Genomic DNA, 16,303 nt, shown 5'->3' with positions numbered 1-16,303 from the left:
CTGTCTGTCAACTGTCACATAATATCCCTCTGCTTGAAATGAACTGGGAATGTCCCTGAGCACTCTTTAGATCGACTTACTGCTCGTTGTTTACAAGAGAATAATGCTTCGCCTTAGAGGTTTTAGTTTATGTGTTTATTTTTATACTTTGCTGATCAGTACATTCGTTTCTGGGGTACCCCCTGGTCAATTTCATGGAAGAACACAGCCTAGTAATCTGGATAACTTTTTCGAAAGAGCTGTTAGTTTGGTGCGAGAAGTAATGCGTCTAGCAGATACTGCAGAAAACCAAGAAGACGTTCTTGAGTATTGCATAAGCCGCCTTGAAAATCTTCTTTCAAATTGTGTAAATCTGTTTGGCCTTGTTAATGAAGAACTGTATAACCACCTGGTCGATAGTGTACAACAATACATTATTTTACTACGCTCACGAATCGCACATCCCGCAGTAGAAGAGAGTCGAGCGAGCTCAGCATACAACGTACCACTTCATCACTCTTCCATTGGACGACCACGATATGCAGTCACGTATGACCAGCTGTCATTTCTTGCTGGTGAGAATTTCAGCACAAGAAGGATTGCAAACTGCCTTGGCGTGAGTGTCTCAACTGTCAGGCGTAGATTGCGTGACAACGGAATTGCCCTAAATCAAAGTTATTCATCTATTTCTGATACCGACTTAGATGAGACAATTCGAAATATTCGATCGCATTTCCCGCGAATAGGGTGTCGGCAGATGCGTGCAATGCTAGAGGCAGATTACGGGTTAAGGATTCAACGCTTTAGGATCAGACTGGCTATGAGGAGAGTTGATCCGGCTGGTGCCTCCATTCGGTGGTCTGAAGTGCATGTTAGAAGGCGTTACAATGTGTACGGTGCAAATGCATTATGGCATATTGATACACACCATTCTTTGGTGCGATGGCGCCTGGTCATAGCAGGAGGAATTGATGGCTATTCTCGCTTAATTACATATTTGCGGTGTTTCGGCAACAATCGTGCCAGTACAGTTGTTCAGTGCTTCTACCAAAGCACTCAAGAGTACGGCTTCCCATCACGTGTCAGGTCAGATAGGGGCGGGGAGAATTATCTTGTCTCTGTTTTAATGTGTATGGTTCGCGGGGCTAATCGAGGAAGTCTCATAGCTGGACGGTCGGTTCATAATCAGCGAATCGAAAGGTTGTGGAGAGACGTCTTTTGTTTTTGTATCTCAACTTTTTATTTTCTGTTTTATTTCATGGAGGAATTGGGTGTGTCGGATCAAAGTGACGAACTCCACTTATTTGCTCTACACTATGTTTTCCTTCCAAGAATAAGCAATTTATTAAGTCGCTGGTCAGATGCTTACAACAGGCATCCTCTTGCTACCGAGCACAACAGTAGCCCCCGATAACTGTGGGTTGAGAGCATGCTTCACTTACAGAACTCGGATCACGAAGCGCCGGAAGGAGTGTTTAACAGAGAAGTTGTGGGAGGTACCTCGGAACAGTATGGTGTTGACTGGGAAGGTCCGTGTCCCGACAATGAGCCGGACGTGGAAAGCGTGACTGTGCCTCCGATTCACTTGAATCTGCCACCATGCACTTTGCAGAATCTTCAAGAAACAGTTAACCCCTTAGCTCATTCAGAACTCTTCGGTATGGACATCTATGTTATTTGTTTACGCTGGCTACTAGAAGTACGAAATCGACAATATTGATTTTTCCACGTAAAAAGTAATTTCCATAACAATAAAATGCAAGTCATGTGACTCTTCAATACCCCTATTCATTATTTTGACATTTTCATATCCTCTATAAGCAACTATACCTATATTGTACACCGACATAAACAGGAAATAATTCTTTAATTGTTTAATGACAATCAAACAACAAAGTTATTTGATCACTTACTCGACAAAACATATATTCAGTTCAAACAGTATGGTGTGGCCCGTTCTAAACGTCGCGCTACTGCCGTGCCGAACTAAATTCAAGAATTAAACACGGCACGACCTCATGAACAGGCCTGATATGAGTTTACATAACTTTGTAATGAACATATTTGATTGGATAAAGGTTGTACGAGAACAATACAATATGGCATCGGCTGGGAAGTACCTTGCCCTGATTATTAGGGAATCATACGTGGATGGTTTGACCGTGCCACCAATAGACCATTTCCGAGCTCCTGTGAATCTCGTTATGAAAGCGAGGCTAGTGCAAATTTTTTCATATGAAAATTAGTTTTGTTTGCATATGAATGAAAACTTATTTTCATGATAAAAACTTTGCACTTGGCCTTGCTTTCATCATGAGGTTCAAAGAAACTCGGAAATGGCCTATTGACGTAAATATTCCTCCAAACAGTTTACGATATCTCCGGGAATCAGTAGATCCTCTAGCTTATTCAGAACTTCTCGGCATGGACATCTATCTCATTTGTCTACGTTGGCTTCAAGAGGCAAGAAGTAGACAGCAATAACTTTTTTTAAAAAAATAATCGTTTTAATACTTATTATTTAATAAAACTCACATAATACTATTTGATCATTACTATAATTTTCTTAACAGCTTGCGATGACGGTAAATGAATTCTAGCTATATTAATGACTTTCTCTTCCAGGTTTTACTTTTATTAAAGCTTCAAAAATTCGCGTCCGAATTACAGGTCTTTACAACCAAAATTGGCCAACTTTTGCAGTATTGTTTGCCGATTTACTTTGTTACATCCGGTTTGTTCTTTTGTAATCTCTCTAAACGGAAAAAAACGAAACTGTTTTGTTTAGTCGTTTAAGCTTTGTACACTTTTTATGCAAGTATTTCAGAAAGGACCACGCGCAAACTACTGTATTAAACAACAACTTAGCAAGCCGTATTATAACAAAATATTAATTTTGGTGTAAACTATTCCCGTTTAAATTTTCCCATCATTATCGTGGTTTCATTAAATATTAATTATACGTAGTGAAACAGTAACTATATCAACGACTGTCATAACAGTTAACAGCTCGCATAGATAAAACATCATTTAACTTGTCGTTGCAACTATAACCTGAATGACGATGACAGTATAAAGAAGTTCGTTCAACAAGAAAGATTGCAACGAACATAATTCCTCTCTTCGTTGTGTAAATTGTCAATAGGTTTTTTTTAAGAACAATAGGTAAATAATGTTCGCTAAATATAACACTAGCAAGGACGATAAATATCGCCAACTGTAACAAAAACATGGGATTATCTATCCTTAAAGATATTTCAAAATTAATCGTGATTTCAACTAATAACATCAGCTATCTTAAGCTTTAGAAAACAAAAATATCCCATTAATCACACGTTACAACGAAGACACCAACCGTGTATGTATGTACTTCACTAGAAACCTAAAAGTTGTGAATAGCGACTAAGGGGCTAAATTTTGTTAATATCGACCACCCCTCTTAAGGCGGCTCTAAACAGTTTCCAGCATTTTTCAGTACCTCAAATTTGACGGAACAATTATTATGAACAAGTTGTGAACAAGTTGTGCTTTTTTTTTTTTTACATAAAAAGTTACCATAGCAACGGTTAAACTTATTTAAAACACCCTAATTTGTAGCTTTAGTAACTCAAAAATGAGTTTGATGACCCCTGTTTTTGATTATGAAATTTTGATCAGCAAGACAAGATGCGACTTTTGGCAAAGTTTAAAAAAATTCTGTACATGGGGTTTAAAGTGACCTCAAATTTACGAAAATTTTAGGTTGCTCTGAACCCCATGTACAGAATTTTTTAAACTTTGCCAAAAGTCGCATCTTGTCTTGCTGATCAAAATTTCATAATCAAAAATAGGGGTCATCAAGCTCATTTTTGAGTTATTAAAGCTACAAATTGGGGTGTTTTTAATAAGTTTAACCGTTGCTACGGTAACTTGTTGTGTCAAAAAATAGAGTATAACGTGTTCACCAATCATAGGTTATTTTTTGCCACCATGATTAGAATATCAGCTGACAAATAGTTGTTGTAGTGACCCATCCAAATTTAAGTCATGGAAAGTGCTAGAAACTGTCTGGAGCCACTTTATTCATAATTATAAAGCCACACCCGATCTCCGAAATCCTGGACGGCATCAATATAAAGAGAAGGCTTGTAACGCTCAATTACTTAGAGCTCCAATTCTCCTTCAAATTATTACTATTAAATGTTATTTCTCCCTGTAAATTTCAGTATTTTGGCATCATTTCAAACAAATCAACGCCAGCAAGTGTCAGTGTCATACGGAGTGGAGGTTCCCAGCCTAATCAACGTTTTCGGATTAAGGCTCCAAACTCAAGCGAAATGTAGTGTTGTGTTTTTGTTTTTTTGTTTTTTCTATTTTTTGAAACCTTTTTCTGAAGCTTTCCTTTTATTGTCGCATGCCTCTGAGTTTGGAAAATTACTGTAAAATTCGGGGTAGGACATATGAGAATACGTTTAGCCACATTAAAGCCTTAGAAAGCTATAGAAAAAGGTTTCGTGCGAGGAAAAACAATTGAAATATCGCAAGTGCAAAAACGAAAGCCTACACACCTCATCCACAGATATAGTAAACTCTAATGAGTATCCAAACGACCATTCGGTCTTCTCAAGTGGTCTTGGTGCGCTTTTATCCGACAACGTTAATTAAGACGGTTATATTAAGCACTGTTGAATGTCCAGGTTTGGTTACTTGTGAGTTCGGCCATAAGCTGTGTCAAGAACGCCTGTTCGCTTTCACTGTCATCTTCAATTATTGGTAGTTGAATTGTTGAAAAGCAGACTTGATGAGTTATGACTGAAGTGGTACGACTTATTTCAACTCTAATCCTCTCCCCACGAACGTTTGGCGACCCTGTAGAGTATCGCAGAAAGCTAAGGAGAAGGCCTTCATTTTCCCGGTTTTGACGTAGGAAGCCCATCAAAATTTCGAACATGCGTTTAGCCTCCTCACCATCTGACGCCATATGAAGACGCTCAGTAATTTGCTCAAAAATTGGGTGTCGCTGTTGAGCGTACCAGTGCGAGACCATAACATCTGTGACCCCAAAGAAGGTGTTGCCAGCAATGGAACGAAATCCTGCTTGCATTGATGTGATGGCGGTCCTAGGCGCTTCGAGGACGTTGTACCTAGCAATATTTACTACAAGTCTCCTCAAGTCATGGGTTGGTGGCAGAGTTGGTACGTTGAATTCTCTTAACAAGTCTAAGATATCGTTTCTCCTTCTGTCTAAGAATCTCTGGAGTTGTTCATGATGATCAAAAAACAGTGGCGAGAGAAGTGTTCGTTCCCTTTCCCCTAGGGTAGAGAGAAAGTCTCTCACCAAGACCTCGTCGTCAGGTTCTATCCCAAATATTGCCAGGCATAGAACCTGGCAAACACAGGTCACGGGGAACTGGCCAAGAACAGCGACAGTATAGGCCAAAATTCGACCGACTACTTCCCATAGTTGGGCGTTGTACGTCGGGAATAGGGTGGGAATTGCCACATCCCCTCCTTGTGTTTGGAACATTTGTCCCACCGCCGCGTCCCAAAACAAGGAAAAGGCTTCCCTTGTCACCCTGTCGCCCACCCCATCGTCATCGAAGTAGATCCTTGGCCAACTCGCAGATGTTCCAGACTGTTGTTCAAAATGGGCAAGAAATGTTGAGACAATGCATTTGTGGGACCGTGTTTGAACGTGGACGGTGTTGGTGCTAGAGGTCATGCGGACAGATAGATCTCTGGACAAGGTGGCTATCATGGCCGACAACCTTTAAAATGAAAGTTATCAATTAATAAAGTTATTAAAATGCTAATTATAATCATTTTCATTTTGGAAGGAAACTAGTAAAAACTTTATATAGAAAGCAATGAAATTGGCTTTTGGAGAGATTAAAATTTCATTTCATTTGAACCGTGACTTCTAACTCACCCGTTTCCTGTCGACTGATGCGTAACTTGTTCGTGTTGCCTTGGCCTTCTTGAAGCTGTAATAAAAAAAGCAATTTATTTATTTATTTATTTATTTATTTATTTATTTATTTATTTATTCATTTTTTGTCCTCTTAGATAGTTCGTTGATTGGTTGTCAAGATGGCGCGAATAATTTTGTTATGATGATTACAAGTTAAAATTTTTGGGAAAACAAAACGTGGTTTAAGTCTTTTTCAGCAATATTAGGAAATTTTCAAATAAAAAATCCAAATGATTGGACGCATTGGGAAAAATTTAGTCATAAAGCTTCAATTCATTAAAAAAAAAAAGGAAAGCCGTTTATTAGTGCAATATCTTGAACATTTCTTTTCTTAAATGACGTACCACCGCACATTTTACACAGTGATATCCGCCTTTGATTCACGAAGGTACAGCTCCTACACGGCCACTCTGAAACTAAATCACATCACAATCAGTTAGTAGTTACCTACGATTTGCCATCCTTTTACACACTTATTGTTTATATGTGTTTTAATATTCACCTTGTACTTTTTTCCTATTGTTTCTTGTAATATACATGTCTTGTCTATCGTTTGTACATGTCAGTGACCAACACGAACTCCTAAGCTACTTTGGCCACTCAGCACATTTTACTTTGGCCCTTTATTGTTTTATTTTCTTTCTTTTAATTAACGTATTTTTTGTAACTAGCGTAATAGTGTACGATTTCTGTAAATAGTGTTAAATAATGAAAAATCTGAAATCTGAATGTCTCTCTCCACGGCCGCACCCTTATTGCTAACTTTTCATATCGGACCTCGTACGCTCAATTGTCGATTTTCACCTTTCTCAACTTTGAAATCTTCACTAATATGCATATTGCATGGGTTTAAAGGTTAAATGGTACCCTTAAATATGATGGTGTGGACGAAAAAGCCATTTGTTTTTGAAAATATAAGATTTAAAACCACTGAACACTGGTAGAAAACATAATGACTTGTGAAAAGCGGCTTTTGAATCGCCATCACAGGATTTGTCATTAAATAAGAAACAGAATAGTTCCTCCGATTTAGGCAACTTAACACATACTTAAACTACTTAGTCCTCCCCTGCAACCCTCCATTCAAGTCCAAGAAACTTTAAGTCCATTATTCTCAAATGACCACTTTTGGATCAACTGACCTCACGGCAACATTAAACGGTATTTAAGAGAAATTCCTGAAAGTTGGGAAATTTAACCCCCAAAAAAACCCCGGCATTTTTAAGTGGTCACTTGACAGGAGAATATTTGTTTACTGGGTGGGGTGAAAAATAAGGTAATACCAAAAGAAAGCCTCCAAAAAAGGTTAAAATAAGATTTTATTGTGAAGACTTTGCCTCATTGCACAAAATGCTGCAGATATTCACACGGTAAGTTTGTTTTACATTTAAATTTTGAGGCTAAAACTGTTGGCGTAAAGGCTTATATCATTGATACTGGACATCCATATTATGGTCAATTAACAGCTGTCAAAAACAAGGCATCCGCTGACCAGTATCACATTACCATATCGCAAGGTTAGATATAGAACTTGTCGAGGTGGCATTTTTTTTTTTAAGTTGTTCGCTGACCAGGTCAAGGTTTTGTCATTGCATCGCGGTCTCAAGTCCTATTTTTTTTCTGTCTGGTTAGTCGATTTAGATTTACATGAGGGGCAAAGGGAATAATCTTATGTACACACCAAATGTAAAAACAAAATTTTGGTCCTTCTTAAGGTACCAAACGGAATTTTGATCGTTAAACAATGTTGAATTTTCCCACTTACCAGTTGATGCTAATTCAGCCAAACGGCGCATTGTATAGTCCCCAATTGTTTCATTTTCTTCAGACATAGAGGGACTACTAACATTCTAGTGAAATATATTGAAATGAAAATCCATGCATTAAAATGTGGAATATCGACAGAAGGTGAACAGAGTTTGATCTTTATATATACCTGATCATTGTCAGATTCTGTTTCATCTCGAGGTTCACAGGCGCGGGATGAGGACGCGTTACAGATACCTGTGACAATCAGTAACTGTTAATTTCAAGCTAGTGAAAAGAAGTACAGTGTGGTCAAGAATTCCATTTTGAAGTGTAAAAATCATTTAGGTTGCTTCCTTTGCGCTATTATTACAACTCTTTTCAGACCAGACTTTCGCCGTTATGAAAGTGAAAGCCAACATTTTTGTTACTTAACAGTAAACAAATGGCAATTTGACATGGAATGTAAGTAATAAGATGAGTACATAACGTGCTGTTAAAAATTGGCAATATTTAGAGACATGACTGCATTCCAAATGTCTCCTTGTTTTGTTCCTTTTATAGAATAAACTAACTTTCTGATATTAATTTGATCGTTTTTAATCATGCTGTTGTTAATAGTAACAGGTGCGAATTAGGTTGAGAATGTATAATGATCTAGCAGACCTCTTTATATGTAAGTCGGTGAGTATTTGGCATATGAAATGCTTTACAAACCTCCTGATCCGACTCTTCATGCGGCTGTAACAATGGATGAGCATGTGAATCCTGCTCCTGGCGAAAAATAATACCCTTTCAATTGTTGGCACGAAACATAATAAAACCTAAATACTAAAAAAAGAAAACAAAAATGATTTAAATAGTGGTAATGAAAAATATCGAAGGCTACCGTTTTGTGCGGGTTTTGTGCGATATCCTGTGTGCTGTGTCTCGTAAACTGCTAGTTCTTGAAAAGAGCCGTTTGTAGATTAAGCCGTTAAAAAAGACCTGTGTAATGGAAAGGGAACCGGTCACAGACATAAACACAAATTGAATCTACAGTACAAAGGATGGCCATCAATTATAATGCTTGTTTCGCATTCGACAGTTAATCATACCAACCTCAGTATCCTGGCTCCCATTTTCATTTCCATTTTCATTTCCACTTCTACTTGGTTCCTGATAAGTAAGGAAAATTTTTCAGGACGATGATTTCTTAACAAGTGTGATAACACAACAGTGCCATACTTCAACAACAATGATCGACTCCCGTTTCTAAGAAATGTCACGTGACACTTAGGAAGACTTCCGTTTGGTCAAGAAAGTCAGGCAGTTTATGCAATGAATTTCCTCTATAGTGTAATTTCTTTTCTCAACAGAGAATATTGGTTCCTTACAATCTTTGCTGGGGGTCTTTGAAGGACAAATAACCAAGCCTTAAAGGGCCCTAGTCAGCCACACCTTTGCTTTTGTTTATATGCGAGAGTTTGGCTATTATATTTTATTCGGAGCATGCCGAAATGAACGAAATCACTGTGAAACTGCTAACGAAACCTTTCAGTGTACACATTTTACCTCGAGCCATCCCTTGGGTGTGAAAAGAGGTCTTGTTAAAGGCGAAGCACTCAGACTACTGAGAACAAATTCTTTTGAAACAACTTTCGAAGAAAGTATCTCCAAATTTAAATCGCGCCTCATAGCGCGCGGACACCCCCACAAGATGATACAGACAACGTTATCAGAAGTCAACTTCGCCGGAAGACAGTCGGCTCTACAGCAAAAGAAAAAAAACTCGTAAACAAATCTTGCCTTTTGTTACAACGTACCACCCATCGGAGCGTAACCTTAAAAACAATATATGGATGCAAAACTGGACTTTTAATTCAAAATCAGCCTTTGCTGAAAAACATATTCAAAAATCCGCCAATTATATCCTACAAGAGAGGACAATCTCTTAAGGGCACGCTCTTTAGGGCAAAAATATAAAGGCAGCGTTCATAAAAATGTACACCATATAACGCAGTGAGCCGTGCAGGCCTGTCATTTCTATTATTATTACTGCAGAAATTAGCGGTTACGAAAGTACAAAAACAAACAGTGAGTATATATCAAAAGACAATGTTGAAAACTTACGTTGTTTGGCAGTCGATGTTCCGTGAATGCTGCCATCATTCTGCGATGTTCCGCCATAACCTCCATCAGCTGAGAATGGTGTTCAGACTGCATTTCTGTTTGCCTACGTAGTAGTAGTTCCAAAGCAGACAATGCAGCCGTAAACGATGTTAATGCACTACCATTGGATCCAGTCGTTGTTGTTGAGTTGACGCTTCAGCCGCAGTAACTGATGCGGTAACTGCACCTGCTGCAGGTGTGTTAGCAGTAAGTATTGCAGTTGTACCGGTTGCTGCATTTGGTGTTGTAGTTGTCGTTACGGTTGTTGATTGTGGTGCTGTTGCTGTATTTGGTGTTGTAATTGTCGTTAGTGTTGTTGATTGTGGTGCTGTTGCTGCATTTGGTGTTGTAGTTGTCGTTATTGTTGTTGATTGTGGTGCTGTTGCTGCATTTGGTGTTGTAATTGTCGTTAGTGTTGTTGATTGTGGTGCTGTTGCTGCATTTGGTGTTGTAATTGTCGTTAGTGTTGTTGATTGTGGTGCTGGTGCTGCATTTGGTGTTGTAGTTGTCGTTATTGTTGTTGATTGTGGTGCTGTTGCTGCATTTGGTTGTACCGATGATGAAATTATATTTGTGTCTGGCATACTTGATGCCACACTTTCTGCATCATCTGCCGGAGCAGTTGTGGTTGTTACCAATGGCATTCCTAAATGTACATGTGGACCTGCAGATGGGCACATGTTGTTGTTGAGGGGAGCGCTGTGAGGGTCTGTTTCTGCATCACGTCCAGTGGGAATTTGTGGCGTAAAAGAATTGTGCAAAGGCGGAAAAGAACCAAAGGAAAATGTGTTGTAACTTTGTTATTGAATCGAGGTAGGTAAGGAGCCGTAGGTAGTACTCTGGTCGTTATTTACAGAAGGCAGAATTGCAGAGGACAAGGAGGTATTCACACTTGGAAAAGAACAATGCATGTATGGGTTTAGTGTAGTTTGGCTATGCATTGTATTAAATCCTTGTAGCGGATTGAAAAGAAGTTGATTCGGATGCTGATTTAAGGGTGTGTTCGGGATTGGAGGATTTGCGTAGGCATTGTTAGGAAAGGGTGTAGGGTCTGGAATAATAACGAGTGCTCCCCTGCCAATGGCCTCTCGTAATTCTCTGTAGGAGGAGAATGAAATTAGGCGGAGACCCTGGCCTTGTGTTCGTTTGTAAAACGAGCAGGGCGTGTTGCTCCCACTCAAGCAACCAAAGTATCTTCGCAGATGCTGAAGGAGTTCGTCCTCTGAGCGAAAGTTAGTTGGTACTTGAATTGCCCAGTGACCATAACCTGAACCAGAGTTTGTGAGAGTTTGAAGTTGTCCTTGGGACGGCACGGATGTCGTTCCGGGTGGAAGGCAGATAACAGTTACGTGATGTGTTCCTTCATTTCGCCCCCTTTGTCTTTGGGTGGAACCTCTCCCGCCTTGAGACCGCGGAAAGTTTCGACTTAGTTCGTCGGAAAAGGACGAACGGGCCTCTTGTAAAACGTCTAGGAGCCGTTGGCCTGCCTGCCCAACGTTTCCACAGTTAGCTGAAAACTGTGGGAGGGTAGGTGGCATCATCAAGGACTGCGCACATGGTAAAGTTGGCCCTGCGGCATGTTGGTTCTGGTGTTGTTGCAGTGCTTGTTGCTGAGGCAAACTTTGATGTATTTGTTGTGGCTGTATTTGTTGCTGTAGTTGTGGTTGCTGTTGCTGCAGTTGTTGTTGCCGCTGCTGTAGTTGTGGTTGCTGTTGCTGTAGCTGCAGTTGTGGTTGCCGTTGCTGCAGTTGTTGTTGCTGCTGCTGTAGTTGTAGTTGCTGTTGCAGCAATTGTTGTTGCTGCCGCTGTAGTTGTGGTTGCTGTTGTTGCAGTTGTGGTTGCTGTTGCTGCAATTGTTGTTGCTGCTGCTGGAGTACTTGTTGGGAGAAAGTAGACATCTGTGGAAGCATTTGTTGATGTACCGGGATTTGTGGGTTGTACTGCACCTGGGGTTGTGGTTGATACTGTGGTGGAAACTGAAGTTGTTGCTGCTGCAGTTGATTCGCCTGTTGCTGATAGAGATGGTTAGGCAGAAATTGATGTTGTTGGAGTTGTTGCTGCTGTGGTTGTGGCTGATGTAAATTCTGGCCAGGTTGAGGTTGTTGTTGGTGGTAGTGGTGCTGGGGTTGACTGGATTGAAATTGAGGAAGTAGGTAGGGCTGAGGATTGGGGGGATGCTGTGGTTGTTGTTGTTGGTTCTGAAGATTATTTCCACCTTCTTGTCCATCCCTGGTACAATATGGGAAGAAGATGGCGGCTCTATTAACCATTACAAGATAATAATAATAATAATAATAATAATAATAGTAATAATAATAATAATAATAATAATAATAATAATAATAATAATAATAATAATAATAATAAGTTATTTCTAGCGCGTTAAATTAAAACATTATATTCAGGCCATCTTTGAACATTTAAAATTTTTGCGTAATACTTAATCGGCATAACTTTAACATATCTTATTTAATGCACGCAGCTTGCACGAGAAACCAATCTCGTTCCCAGAGCCCTCGTTACCCTTGGACAAGGGTATCAAGGGCTCTGGGAACGAGATTGACGAGAGACAAAAGCAATGAATTAAAATTGACAATATACGCATTTAAAAACATCTTCCAGCTTTTGTTACCCTTGTTGGCTCAGCCTTCCGCAAGATCGTTTTTCCTAACAAAATTATTGATAGAGCACACGCACAAAGGGTTACAGTCAATCCAGGTCACGCGTGAACAGTATTTCCAAGAATAAAAAGAACAATTGAATTTCTCTTTGTAATGTCCGACGCGTGAATGGAATGTTGGACATTTCTCTGGAAATCGTTCCGAAAAAGACACATTAACTGAAAAAAAAAAAAATTCAAAATACTTGGGAAACAATTGTTATTCTTGAAATATTCAATTTTGCAATGTAAAGATAAAATCATAGCTTCATACTGTCAATAATCTAGGGAAATTTATACGGGAACTCTGAAATCTCGTTGGCGATTTTCAAAACTGACATGTAAATTTCAAAACTCCGTTCAAATTTCAAAAATATCGTTCACGCGTGACCTGGGTTGACTGTAAATCCCCCGGGTTCGTCCCGCGGTAAACAGATGCCCGGCCCACGGGTAAAGATAAAATTAAAAATGCCCCACTCCCGGCCGGATTACACAATGTTAGACATGAGTAAATGCCCCGCTATTGCCTGTAATAATTACAGGTCGAATCATGACACAAATCGCGCCAAAAATCCGTCACATTCAACTTCAAAATTTTTGTTGAAAACGTGGAGTCAATAGGAGTCAATCAGGTTCCCAGTGAAACTTTGAAATATAAAAGCTAATATTTGAATATTATAATCCTATTGACTCGTCGTTTAAGTTCCGAAATAACGCATTCAAAATAGGTCATGCATATTCAATAACAACAGTCATGGTTGACAAGCCACGAACAATACGCAAAGTATTGCTGTTTTGAAGAATATCTCTCTCTGAAAAATATTCCTTTCCCTTATTTGAATGTAAATGAAATAAATAAAGATGAATTACTCACCATGGATAATTTGTGATACGAAGAAATTGGCCTCAAACACGCGCATTCCTCTCACTGACCGGAAGCCATTTTACCGAAATTGGCGCAAGGTACGATGGGAAGATAGTAAATTCCTCCTTTAGCTACTGTAGTAGTTGAGTGGTTTCCTTTTACAAAGTGGCCGTTTAATACAGGTCAAGACAATAGAAACAGCTCGTCGGGACTTAGCAAAGGGTGACCGCGACCGCTTAATAGAGGTCAAAATTACAGTAATTCAGGGAAGTAATTTTCGGGACTTTGACAACTGACCGCTTAATAGAGGGTGACCGCTTAATACAGGTTCGACTGTATCTACTTTTGACCGCGCTGGCCCGCCATAACGCCACACGCCAAGAAAACAAAACAAAACAAACAAACAGGATTCTAATAGGGCGATCAAATTCCAAGACAAATGAAAATAGCTGCAAATGCAGGCCCGATTTAGTATTCAGTTAAGTTGATTAAGACAACCGCACATTTATTTTATATTCAAGTGATAAGGCATAATGTACATCAAATTATTATGTAGACAAAGTAAAAACAAACTATCAGCAATGTCAAAGTACCGTGGAAAGCAGCTGTTAATAAGGTAAACAAAACAATTCAAACCTCACCGGTCTTTTTGCAATCCTTGCCAATGTAGTGAATCCCTTGCTTCTATACTTATGTATGGCAAACTTGCTTCTATATGTATATTTGGCAACCGGTAGACTTGTTTCCTCCAAAGGCTGTGATTAAATTTACACTGGAGCATTGCAATGATCTTCCGTCAGGTACAAAAGTTACTCTTATTAGCTTTTATAGTTGGTCCGCGATCACGCCATATGGTCCAGATTTCTCCCTCTACAAAACGTTCCAGAGCTTCCCGCCGTTTATTGCCGGGTTAAAGTAGTTTTGTTGGCCTGTCCCAATAACTTTTGTTCTCTGAGAAGCTTGCTAACGCGCACCATTATGGCCTTGTCGGGAGCCGTGTGTAAATACATGTATGCGACTTTGGTTGGTAATCTGTGCGGCTCCAGTTCAGAGAATCCAGCAACTGTGGAATGCGTGACAGTCTATCGCGCGGTGTATAAAGGACGTCCAAGGGTATCTCGCGTTTTGCTAAGAAAGGACAGTAAGCAACGATTGTGGAGTAGACAGTGAATAAAAATTGCTGCTCTCCCGAGCAGGTAAGGTGTCGAATAATTGTAAACTTCACAGTACACATTCGGTTGTTAGCGCTCAAATCAGTGGAGCCGCGCGCGTTGCGCGTTGGAAGGGGGGTAGAGGGGTAGGCATTGGAACTAGAAGGTGGAAAAAATCACAGGAAATTTTTCAGCAAGGCTGCTGTTAAGGCCTTGTTTTGTTTGGCCCCTGTGTTTAAATGCAAATGGTTCTTTAAGGACCTCTTTAAGGGTCTCTCTTTTGGGGGCGGGAAGAAGAGAGACCCTGGGAACTAGGTTGGACAATTATTAGTAGTCCTCTCTTGTAGATAGGAATTCAATTTGGTTTTTGAGGAGAGGGGAAAATCGGAGTACTCGGAGAGAAATCTCTCTGAACAAGAACGAGAACCAACCATTAACTTAACCCTGTTATGACACTGAGAACTAGAATCGAACCCAAATTTCCGGAATAACTACCTACATGATAATGACGACGAGGTGGGCTCCGCTTTTTATCTATTTTTATGTTCAGCCAAGCCTGACGTTTCAGCTCATTCGGTGCCCGACGGCTATGCCATGCTGATGAGCCCGAAACAGTTGTCTACACAGGACCACACACTCGGAGCAAGAGGGAGATCTTCCAAGGGGCCAACCGTTTTCTCTTCTTACCATTTTGTTTGTTTGTTTGTTTGATCGTTTTTGTGGTTCGCGGAGGGTTAGGGTCGGATGCTAAATTTCTTTTTTTTTTTTTCAACTTTAGTTTTGGGAATAAGTTTTATATTTTAGGTCCGGAAAGAACCATTTGCATGTAAACACAGGAACGAAAGAAAACTGAAGGCCTTAGCAGGAGCTTTGTTGAAAGTTTTCCTTTGACTCAATGTGCGCGAGTTTTTCCACCTTCTAGTTCCAATGCCCACCCATACCCCAATTCCCCCCCCCCCTCCCCCAACCTCCGATGATCCCAACGGGCGCCTCCACTGATTTGAGCCCTAAAAACCGTGACAATGTGTAATCTGAACTTTACAATTATTTGACACCTTACCTGCTCGGGAAAGCAGCAATTTTGAGTCACTGTCCACTCCACAATCGCCGCTTCTAGTCCTTTCTCGAGATACCCTTAGACATCCTTTATACATCGCGCGGTAGACTGTCACGCATTCCACAGTTGCTGAAGCCGCACAGGCACGAAGTCGAATATTTACACACCGCTCCCGACAACGCCACAACAGTGCCCGTCTAACGGGCTTCCCAGAGAGCAAAAGTTATTGGGACAGGCCAACAAAACTGCTCCAATCTGGCCACAAACGACGTTCTGGAACGTTTTGTAGAGGGAGAAATCTGAACCATATGGCGTGATTAATCAACTATAAAAGTAACTTTTGCTTGACGGAAGATTATTGCAATTCTTGTATCACAGCCTTTGGAGGAAACAAGTCTACCAGTTTGCTAACTTAACATATAGAAGCAAGTTTGTCATACATAACTATAGAAGCAAGGGATTCATTATATTTTCTCAAGGATCGCAACAAGACTGGTGAGGTTGACGTTGTTTTGTTTACACTACAAATCAATTAAAGCTTGTTAACAGTTGCTTTTCCACGGTACTTTGACATTGCTGAAAAGTTGTTTTTACTTTGTCTACATAATAATTTGATATACATTATGCCTTATCGCTTGAATATAAAATAAATGTGCGGTTGTCTTAACCAACTGAATACTAAATCGGGCCTGCATTTGTAGCTATTTTCATTTGTTATGCATTGAAAACACGCAAGTCCATGGTT

The 16,303-nt window shown here is 39.9% G+C and overlaps 2 protein-coding genes across 3 annotated transcripts; one reads left to right on the top strand and one right to left on the bottom strand.

The window, feature by feature from the left end:
• Positions 1–80: 80 nt before the first annotated feature.
• Positions 81–3,404, top strand: LOC146479247 (uncharacterized). Its single transcript, XM_085111512.1, has one exon. The coding sequence runs from the start codon at positions 104–106 to the stop codon at positions 1,391–1,393; it is 1,290 nt and encodes a 429-aa protein (XP_084967638.1). The 5' UTR covers positions 81–103; the 3' UTR covers positions 1,394–3,404.
• A 576-nt stretch (positions 3,405–3,980) lies between these two features.
• LOC146479246 (uncharacterized) lies at positions 3,981–9,918 on the bottom strand. Of its 2 annotated transcripts, none has more exons than XM_085111513.1 (6): positions 8,393–8,448; positions 7,866–7,933; positions 7,695–7,779; positions 6,274–6,345; positions 5,888–5,942; positions 3,981–5,726 (listed from the first exon to the last, which is right to left on the bottom strand). In XM_085111513.1, the coding sequence occupies exons 3-6, from the start codon at positions 7,759–7,761 to the stop codon at positions 4,634–4,636; spliced, it is 1,287 nt and encodes a 428-aa protein (XP_084967639.1). In that variant the 5' UTR covers positions 7,762–7,779; positions 7,866–7,933; positions 8,393–8,448; the 3' UTR covers positions 3,981–4,633. The 2 variants fall into 2 exon arrangements, with proteins under 2 accessions (XP_084967639.1, XP_084967640.1); XM_085111514.1 differs by lacking the exons at positions 3,981–5,726; positions 5,888–5,942 and adding exons at positions 8,777–8,833; positions 9,788–9,918 and having other exon boundaries at positions 6,021–6,345; positions 8,393–8,449.
• Positions 9,919–16,303: the final 6,385 nt, after the last annotated feature.

Source organism: Pavona decussata, unplaced genomic scaffold (assembly GCF_977016875.1).
Source record: "Pavona decussata unplaced genomic scaffold, jaPavDecu1.1 SCAFFOLD_61, whole genome shotgun sequence".
Taxonomy (NCBI): Eukaryota; Metazoa; Cnidaria; class Anthozoa; order Scleractinia; family Agariciidae; genus Pavona; species Pavona decussata.
This window is presented reverse-complemented; position numbering and strand designations above follow the sequence as displayed.